The sequence below is a fragment of the Eimeria acervulina genome, genomic scaffold (assembly GCF_000499425.1).
Source record: "Eimeria acervulina Houghton genomic scaffold, Eah_scaff735, whole genome shotgun sequence".
NCBI lineage: Eukaryota > Apicomplexa > Conoidasida > Eucoccidiorida > Eimeriidae > Eimeria > Eimeria acervulina.
The window spans coordinates 1-9,962 of NW_013549629.1; the positions used below are offsets into that span (position 1 = coordinate 1).

The 9,962-nt window shown below is 50.8% G+C and overlaps 2 protein-coding genes across 2 annotated transcripts; both read right to left on the reverse strand.

Annotated features, from left to right (window-relative positions):
- Positions 1-223: 223 nt before the first annotated feature.
- Positions 224-4,022, reverse strand: EAH_00047680 (NOT2/NOT3/NOT5 domain-containing protein, putative; the record flags this gene model as incomplete). Its single annotated transcript, XM_013394555.1, has 4 exons — positions 224-380; positions 839-1,302; positions 1,612-2,424; positions 3,239-4,022. Coding segments are annotated over 4 exons (2,218 nt in total), but the record flags the coding sequence as incomplete, so codon positions are not given.
- Positions 4,023-4,317: 295 nt separating this feature from the next.
- Positions 4,318-9,839, reverse strand: EAH_00047690 (hypothetical protein; the record flags this gene model as incomplete). The annotated part of the gene is made up of 6 exons (XM_013394556.1): positions 4,318-4,812; positions 6,832-7,497; positions 7,816-8,498; positions 8,780-9,226; positions 9,428-9,536; positions 9,642-9,839. The coding sequence occupies 6 exons, from the start codon at positions 9,837-9,839 to the stop codon at positions 4,318-4,320; spliced, it is 2,598 nt and encodes an 865-aa protein (XP_013250010.1).
- Between the last annotated feature and the right edge of the window lie 123 nt (positions 9,840-9,962).

Sequence of the window (9,962 nt, forward strand, 5' to 3'; positions counted from 1 at the left end):
ATAAGCATAAATGCATATATATGTATATACAAACATATATATATATAGATATATATATATATATATATATACATATATATATATATATTTGTAGAGAAAAAAAGAGAGAAGGAAAAAGACAAATGATATAAATATATCTGTATACAGATAAATATATAGATACATATATATATTATATATATTATATATTATATATATATTATATATATAAAGATAGGCTCACCGTTATCATAATCGAAGTAAACGTAGCTTCCTTGTTCGTATTTGTCTGTCGAAACCCTCGGCTCTTCTAAGCGCTGAAACCAGGTGTTGTACTTCTTGTGATACCGCCACGACAACGCCTTCAACTCGCGTGCTGCTTGCAGTTGCTGCACTGTTCCCTGTACAAATAAGTATATAAATATATATATATTTATATATTGTAAATAGATAAATATATAAATATATATGTATATATATATGGATGTATATATAGAAGTATATATATATATAGATATATATATATATATATATATATATGTAAAATGTATGTCTGACAGCTTTTCATAAAACGCTTAAATATATATATATATATGTTTATATATATATGTTTATATATATATAATTATTTTAGAGGCAATATAATATATTTATCTACCAACACATATATATATATATATAAATATACATATATAAACATATATGCATATAATATGCAAATAGCATAAACAATAAAGAAACAAACTTGTTCAGAAAGCAAACAGACAAACAAACGAACAGACAGACAAATAATAAATAAATAAATAAATAAGATAAATAAGGATATAATATAATAAAAATATTTGTACAGGAGCCGCACCCGTTGATAATAAAAAGCAAAAAATAACGCATCTGTCTCCAACCCTCTGAAAAACTCTCTGCTCTCCGCAGCAACAAGCTTCCCTCTAGGAAAGCAAGCAGGCGGCCCTCTTGATACTGTTGCTGCTGGTGGTGCTGCTGCTGCATCAGCTGCTGTAGCTGCTGCTGCTGCTGCTGCTGCTCCGGTTGCTGACGGCGTCCCTGCGGCTGCTGCTGCAGTTCCTGTTGCTGCTCCTGCAGCAGCAGCAGCAGCAGCAGCTGCTGCTGCTGCTGCAGTCTCTTCAATGACTCTATTAGACTGCAACCAAGGTGCTCTTGTATTAATACAAAGCTGTGATGACTCTCTTGGGATCCAAGGAGGAAAGAAGAAGGGTGAAGTAAAAGACGAAGAAATGCTAAAGTCGCAATCCCAGTATAAAGGCCGACATGCACAAGAAGCAGCAACTGCTGCAGCAACCACTGATACTGCTCGCATACACATACAGCAGCAGCAGCAACACCAGCATCAGTAGCAGCAGCAGCAGCAGTAGCAGCAGCAGTAGCAGCAGCAGTTGCAGCACAGGAATTGTGAAGATGAAGGTTTTATAGCAATACGCGGAAATAAAAGTAATAATAATAACACAAATATTATTATTTATTATTTATTATTTATTATTATTATTAATCAAACAACAAAAAGACAGTGCAGCCGAACACCAATATGCACACATATATGCAGCAGCAGCAGCAGCAGGAAAGCTGAATGTACACCTCAAATGAAGCATAAAGACGTACAGTCAGAAGCAGCATCCGCTGCAGGTTGAGGGCCTATGCCCCCTTGAGAATCTGCTGCTGCTGCATTCGTATTGCTGCTGCTGCTGTTGCTGGTGCTGCCGTTGCTGCTGGTGCTGCCGTTGCTGCTGCCAGTTTCAGCAGCACCCCGCTGTTGCTGCTGCTGCTTTCCCTGCCCCTTGCTACCGGAAGGCCCCGTGGCTCCTGCTCCAGCAGATCCTGCTGCAGCAGCTCCTGCTGCTGCTGCTCCTGCTGCTGGTGTTCCTGCTGCAGCTGCTGCGGGTGCTGCAGCAGCAGCAGCTGCGGCTGCTGTCTTTGCCTTCCAAGGAGCTACGCTTCCGGCTGCTGTGCCACCTGTACCGCTACCCCGTTGCTGCTGCTGCTGCTGTTGCTGCTGTTGCTGCTGTTGCTGCTCTGCAGCAGCAGCATGCAGCCTGCCTGTCTTCCAAACGCTGCCAACTTCCCCTCCTTTAGTGCTGCTGCTGCTGCTGCTGTTGCTGCTGCTGTTGCTGCTGCTACCTCCCCGTGCTGCTGCTGCCGGAGAACCAGCACCCTGTTCGGTCGCGGCTGCAGCAGCAGTAGATCCCTGCTGCTGTTGCTGCTGCTGCTGCTTCCCCTTGCTGCTGCTGTTTGCGGTGGTAGCAGCAGCATTGCTTGGGCTGCTGCTGCGTCTGTTGTTTCTCTTCGGCGATCCTTCAGGCTCCTCTGCAGCACTGAGGGCCCGCCTGCTGCTGCTGCTGCTGCTGCTGCTGCTGCGGGGCCCCCCAGATGAGCTGCTGCTCCCCTCTGCAGCAGAATTCGAAGGTGTATCCGCCGCTGCACACAGCAGCAAATGCAGCAGCAGCAGCAACAGCAAATGAACCACCAGCAACAAACTCAGCAGCAGCAGCAGCAAATGCTGTGGCAGCAGAAGCAGCAGCTGAAGCAACACACTCAACCACAGCAAAACATCAACAGCAGCAAAGGCACGAGCAGCAGCAGCACCACCAGCAGCATCAACAAATGCAGCAGCACCAGACGCATGACCAGCAGCAGCAGAAGCAGCAACAGCAGCACATGGAGCAGGACAATTTGCAGCAGCAGCAGCAGCAGCAGCAGCAGCAGCAGCAGCAGCAGCAGAAGAGGATAGGCATAAGCAGCAGCCCATGGAGGCGCAACTAGCAGCAGCAAACCAAAGTGTAATAATGCAGCAGCAAACAAACAGCAGCAGCAGAGAGGAATAACAATAATTAGTACAGAGCAGCAGCAGCAACCGCATACAATCAGCAGCAGCATCAGCAGCAGCACGAGAAGCAGAACCAGCAGAACAGCAGCAGCACAGCGGCAGCAGCGAGGAAAGGCTAACGGGGAGCAGCAGCATCCAAATGCACATCATCACCATCAGCAGCACAACAGCGGCAGCAGCAGTACAACAACAGCAGCAGCAGCACAGCAGCAGCAGCACAACAGCAGCACAACAGCACAACAGCAGCAGCAGCAGCAGCAGCACAACAGCAGCAGCAACAACAGCACAACAGCAGCAACAGCACAACAGCAGCAGCAGCTGCTGCACAACAACAGCAGCAGCAGCAGCACAACAGCAGCAACAGCAGCAGCACAACAGCAGCAGCAGCAGGAGAGAATGACTAACAGAGAGCAGCAGCATCTGAATGTGCGTCGCTCTGCTCTTCGCTGAGGGTGGCTTCGTCTTCATATGCCGCTAAGCAATCATAGATAGAAGCATCAGGAAGAGCATCAGGGTTTGTGGTGCTGCTGCTGGTGTAGTGTTCTGCTGCAGCAGCAACAGCAGCAAGTGCTGCTGGAGGCAGCAGACCCTCATCAGCTAAGCGCAAGACGTGTGTAAGTTTTTTAATATGAAGAGAATAAGTCTCTGTAAGCTGTTCGTTCTTCTTTTTATCTTTATCTTTTTTGTTTGTCTTCTTATATTCTTGATGATTAATATCTGCATGCAGAGTCTGCATTTGCTGCTGCAGCTGCTGCAGCGCAGCAGCAACATGTTCTCTATGTCGATCTTGTGTATGCGGTGTATCTTCCCCACTGGCACCTCCCGTAGCTGCTGCTGCAGCTGCAGCAGCAGCAGCAGCAGCAGCTGCTGCTGCTGCTGCTAAACCGTCTTTACTATAACTTTTTGTCTTTAACTCACGCTCGCACTGTCTGAAGGCCTCCATACACTTTTCGACGCGTCTTCTGCTGATATCTAACGGCGCCTTATTCCTAATATCTATATTACCCTGCCAGGCTTTAATAACATCTCTAAGTTTCTGTAATCTTTTGATCTCTTTCTTTAACTCTGCTTCTCCTTTTGCTGTTTGCTGCTGCATAAACTTATTGTGTAGACTCATAAACAAATCGCACCCTTCTTCGACTCTCTTTAGCGTCCTCTCGACTTCTTGCTGCAGTCGGCGCTTCTCCATCGTAATACTTTTATCTTCTTTTCTTCTTATCTTATTTGTTTAACTCCTGCTCTTTAATTATATATATATATATATTATATATATAATATACAGAGAGTGCGACAATTAGTAGAGACAAACGGCTAAAATAATAATAAATTATCAAAGCGACAGGTAAAAGAAAGTAAAACAGATATATATATATATATAAAAGAGAGATAATACACAAAAATATATTTGTTTAAGCTGCAGCAGCAACGTAGCAGCACAAGAAATAAACAAACGCAGGGCGAGAGACAAAAAATATAAACAACTTTTATCCTCCTCCTCCTCCTGCTGCTGTTGCTGCTGCTGCTGTTGCTGCTGTTGCTGCTGTTGCTGCTGTTGCTGCTGTTGCTGCTGCTGCTGTTGCTGCTGCTGCGCGACAGAACAGCGCCTCTATGTCGCCAGAGAGGCGTTTTCCCTGTTGCTGCTGCTGCTGCTGCTCCTGCTGCTGCTGTCGTTGTTTGCTGCTGCTGCTGCTGCTGCCGTTGTCTGCTGCTGCTGCTCCTGTTGTTTGCTGCTGCTGCTGCAACGACTCAAGGCCTAGAACCTGGAGCAGCACCAGATGCAAACCTGTGTCTGTGCTGCTGCTGCTGCTACTGCTACTCTTGCTGTTGCTGTTGCTGCTGCTGCTGCAAGCACCGCGTCTGTAGTTGCTGCTGGTGCTGCTGCAGCTAGTAGTGTTCTCTCTGCTGCTGCTGCTGCTGCTGCTGCTGCAAGAGAATGCTGGTCCCCAGCGCCGGTGTCTGTACAGGGTTGTTTGCTGCTGCTGATGCAGTAAGAAGAGGAGAACATAAATATAAAATAAACAACAAACAACACCACAAATAAATTAACACTTCAACTCCCCGCTGCATCGCCATCATCGCGTCGCGGAACATCCTGGGGCTTGCTGCTGCTGCTGCTGCTGCTGCTGCTGCTGCTGCTGCTGCTGCTGCGGCGCCTCTTCAGCAGCAGCAGCAGCACCAGGGGCTTCCTAGTGACTGCTGCAGGTATACTGCATTCTGCTCTGTTGATTGTAAACAATCTGCAAATTAACAAATTCAGTGTGCTGTTGAGGCTGCCTTCAAGGCAGCAGCTGCTGCTGCAGCTTGTGGAGTTAATTTATTTCTCAAGAGAAACCTAAGGAAACAAAAAGAGATGCAGCAGGCTGAGAGCAGCTGCTGCTGCTGTCTGTTTTTCGCATACACCCAAACTATTTGCTGCTGCTACTGTTGCTGCTGCAGTTGCTGCTGCTGCTGCAGGCGCCGTTGGTGTGTGTTACGGCTTCCTGTTATTGATAAGGCTCTGTGCTTTGTCTTCCGTGTACATACACCCGGAAGAACGTTCAGCCTGCACTCTGCAGCAACAGCAGCAGCAACAGCAGCAACAGCAGCAGCAATAGCAGCAAGTGTCTAACAGCGCAGCAAGGGGTTTGCTGAATAGATCGTGGGGCAGAGAGAAGAAATAAACAAAACATCGACAGCTTAGAGACAACTTCAATAAAAAATAAATACAAAAAGATAAATAAACAAATAAACTAAAGGTAATGCAGCAGCAGAACAAACAGACGGCAGCACTGGCTGCAGAGGGCTGCAGCAACAGCAGCAGCAGCAGCTGACGAGGAACAGCCTCCCAAGCACGCTACCCAGTTAGCTAGCTAGCTAGGTCTCCAGTTAGGTAGCCAGACGGCTTGATAGCTAGCTAGCCAGCGAGCTAAGCATCTAGCCGGCTAGCTAGGCAGCTAGCTAACAAACTGGGTAGCTAGCTAGCTAATTGATTATTGCTTAGGCGTATGCGGGTGGGGGGGGCAGCAGCAGCAACTCGAGCGCTGCTGCGGCTCCTCCTTCTGTAGCAGCAACAATTCAGCTCTAGTAGCTGCAGCAGCATCAGCAGCAGTAGCGACAACAGCGGAGCCTTGCAAATCGCCTCAAGAGCGCATTGTTTAGCTGGCTAGCTAGCTAGCTAGCTAGCCAACTGGCATAATGAGTCCCGGTATTAGCGGTTAGCCAGCTAGCTAGCTAGAGTTCAGACAGCTAGCTAGCTGGCGCGCTAGCTAGCTCGAGAGCAGACAGATAGCTAGCTAGCTAGCCACCCCCCTAGCTAGCTAACTAGCGACAGAAAGGCATTAGCAGAGGGGGAGACACACACGAGAAAAAAAAGAAAGCGAAGCAAAATAAATAAATAAACAAGCAATTAAACAAACAGACAAGGTGGCGCTAGCAGACACTGCAGCAGCTTGACTTGCTGCTGCAGCAGAAGCAGCAAACGCCGCAGCATCAGCACCTGCTGCCGCAGCAGCTTCACTTGCTGCTGCTGCTGCTGCTGCTGCTGCAGCAAGTGAACCTGCTTCTCTGTCTAATCGACCTCCAGAACCTGTTCCTATATAAGCGGTTGCCGACTCAGCAACCACACACCTGCTGCTGCTGCTGCTGCTGTTGCTGCTGCTGCTGCTGCTGCTGGCGATGTTGTAGGCAGCAGTGCAGTGCAGCAGCAGGAGCAACAGCAGCATCATCAGCGTATCTGCTGCTGCATCTCAGCACTTCCCTGTGTACATCAGCCTTCTCACTTACTGGATATCCTCGTATTGCTGCTGCTATTGCTGCTATTGCTGCAGTCCAGCAGCAGCAGCAGCAGCAGCAGCAGCAGCAGCAGCAGTGGGGCTGAGGGAGTTGGTAGGAGGTAAGGAGTCCGGAGCAGCAGAATACATAGCAAGGGGGTCGTTCTGTCTATAGAAGGCTACACCTTCTTCTCTTCTCTTCTTGCTTTTAACTCTGTCTTTAATTAATGCCGGCACAACCCGGCCTACATCTCCAAACAGAGCGTCGCAGCAATCAGCTAAACGTGTTGCTGCTGCTGTTGCTGCTGCTGTTGCTGCTGCTGGGTGCTGCTGCAACTGCTGCGGTAAACGCATTCCTAGCAAAGGAGGCAACAGCGACCCACCTCCAGGTCGAGCTGCTGCTGCTCCTGTTGCTGCTCCTGCTGCTCCTGCTGCTGATGAACCCGATTGCACGACACCCCTGCTGCTGCTACTGCTGCTGCTGCTGCTGTCGCCGTCATCTGCAGAGCGCTGTCTCTTCTTCATGAGGCTACTGCTGCAGGAGAGATCGATAGCAGCAGCAGCTGCTGCTGCGCCTCCAGCTACTCTTGCTGCGGTAGACAGATGGGGAGAAGCATCAGCAGCAGCAGCAGCAGCAGCAGAAGTAGTTTCACTTGTTGCTCCTCCAGCCGCTGCAGGCATCGCCCGCCCCCGAGTGCTGCTGCTGCTGCTGCCGTTTCTGCTGCTGGAAGCCTTTAAAGGAGAGAAGCACCTTGTACTGTCTGAGTCGAGAGAGACACCCGCCCGTGCAGCCTCGTCCTGCTGCTGCTGCTGCTGCTGTTGCTGCTGCTGCTGCAGATAGGGGCTCGACTTTAACAGCTCACTAAGCGAAGGTCTCTTCTCTGGGTCCCGCTGCAGACAGGCGAGGAGAAACTCCTGCAGCAACAACCGCAGCAGCAGCAGCAACAACAAAAACAGCAGCAGCAAACGCAAATGCACGGTGGGGATACACGTCGAAGTGCAGCTGTAAACAGAAACTCGCTGCTGCTGCTTCTCCTGCTGTTCCAGCTGGAGAAGCAGCAGCAGCAGCAGCAGAACAGCACTAGCAGCAGCAAAAAGAATGCTAGGCGCAGCAGCATCAACAGCCGAATGAACAGCAGCAGCCATAGCACAAAGAGCGCAGCAGCAGCAGGGGCAGCCACAGCCCCAGCACCAGGAGCAGCAGCAGCAGCAAGAGCAGCAACAGCAGCTGACTTGTGTTTTTGCGTCTGCAACCTGTGAAATGCATTTGTTGAGTTGCTGCTGCGAGTATGCTGCGTGCTGCTGCTGCTGCTGCTGCTGCTGCTGCTGGAGGACATGCGGCTCAGCAGTGAGGCGCAGCAGCAGCAAACCCAACATCCACGCATGGGCTTTGTCTGCTGCTGCAGCGCTGCACTCCCAGGAGGTGTCTGTACACTCTGGAGGCAGACAGCAGCACAAACCCTCCGCCCATAGACCCGCAGCAGCAGTAGGAACGCGCAGTGAAGACAAAAAGCTGCAAGGAGATGCTGCTGCTGCTGCTGCTGCTGCTCCTGCTGGGGACTCCGCTGCTGCTGCTGCTGCTGCTGTTGTTGTGGCGGCGGGCTCGGCTGCTGCTGCTGCTGGTTTCGGTGCTGCCCCTGCTGCTGCCGCATCCGCGTCTGCTGCTTTAACAGCAGCAGCAGCAGCAGCAGCAGCAGCAGCAGGATGCAGGAGGAGGGAGAGAGGCAGCCCAGCAACAAATAAAACTTTATCTTTTTGAATAAATATTCGAGACAGCTTCAGCGGCAGCAGGAAGCAAATAGGCCCCAGGGACACGATCCCTGCTGCTAGCTGCAGCACCAACGCCTGCGCTTGCTGCAGTGCTTCAGGGCTGCTGTACGATAAACCACTAGCAAGCAACTCCTCTACACACACGCCTGCAGCAGCAGCAGCAGCAGTAGCAGCACAAGCAGCAGCACTTCAAACGAATACCGCAGCATGCCATGCAGAAACAGCTGCAGCAGCAGCAGCAGCAGCAGCAGCAGCAACAGGCTGCACACCAATAGTTCAAGCAGCAGCAGCAACACAACAGTCCCTCCTGCTGCTCCTGCTCCAAAGTGCTTTCTGCAGCGATAAGACCTTAGCGGCAGCAGCATCAGCAGCAGCAACAGCAACAGCAGCAGCAGCAACAGCAGCAGGGGAGCTGCGGTGTACGTACACTCCAAATAGGGCACCACCTCCAGCAGGTGGAAGCCCCTGACTTCTGCATGCGTAGCAAACACTACGCATCGCTGCTGCGACTCTGCAGCAAGCTGCTGCACTTGCTGCAGTGCAGCAGCAACCCTCTCCTGCAGCACCAGCAGGCCCTGCTGCTGCAGCTGCTGCTGCCTTTCTTGCTGCTGCTGCCCTTCATGCTGTTTCTGCACCCCTTTCTGCTGCAGCAGCCCTTTTTTCTGCTGCACCCCATTCTGCTGCTGCAGCCCTCGCTGCTGCTGCTGCTGCTGCTGTGGTGGGCTTGCTGCAGCAAGTGCTGCTAGTGCTGGAGGAGCAAGAGAGTGATACTTTACGAGAGACAAATATAAACTCTCGACATGCAGCAGCTGCCACAGGACGCAGCCCCAAGATAAGCCGAGGCAACGCCACAGCATAAAACCACTAGGGACATCTAAACACACAAACAGCAGCAGCAGCAGCAGCAGCAGCAGCAGCAGCAGCAGGAAGAGCAGCAGGAGCAATGAGGTGCAGCAGCACGCTGCTGGGATAGGCACTGCTTGCTAATGCTGAGGAGACTACTGATAAACAGTTTCAACCGAAACATGCTAAACCCTAAACCCTAAACCCTAAACCCTAAACCCTCGCAACGTACACTCCTGAGAAGGAGGGAAGAGAGCAAACTCTGCTGCTGCTTGTCGCCTGTCTCTGATGTCTCTTTCTCTTTCAAGTGCTTCGCTCCGCTGCAGCAGATCTTGTAGGGCCTGTACGTACACCCCACACAATGAACAGCATATGCATTACAAACCCTAAACCCTAAACCCTAAACCCTAAACCCTAAACCCTAAAGCCAGCATTTCATGAAGTACCTGAGCGTAAAATTGCTCTTCTCCCTCGTGGGCTCCTCCTTTTGTCTCCGCCTCGCCTGGCTCCTTTTTTTGCTGCTGCTGTTCCTGCTGCTGCTGCTGCTGCTGCTGCTGCTGTCGCCATCTGTTAAGGGCCTCCCTCGCCCTCGGTAGGATCTCCTCGCAGTCTGCAGCAAATTCCGCACCTACAAGGCCCTGCATGCGCAGCACCCTGCTGCTTTTGTTGCTGCTGCTGCTGCTGTTGCTGCTGCTGCTGCTGTTGCTGCTGCTGCTGCTGTAGCAGCAGAGTTCATGCAGTGCTGGGGCGCGGGCCAAAGAGGCGGG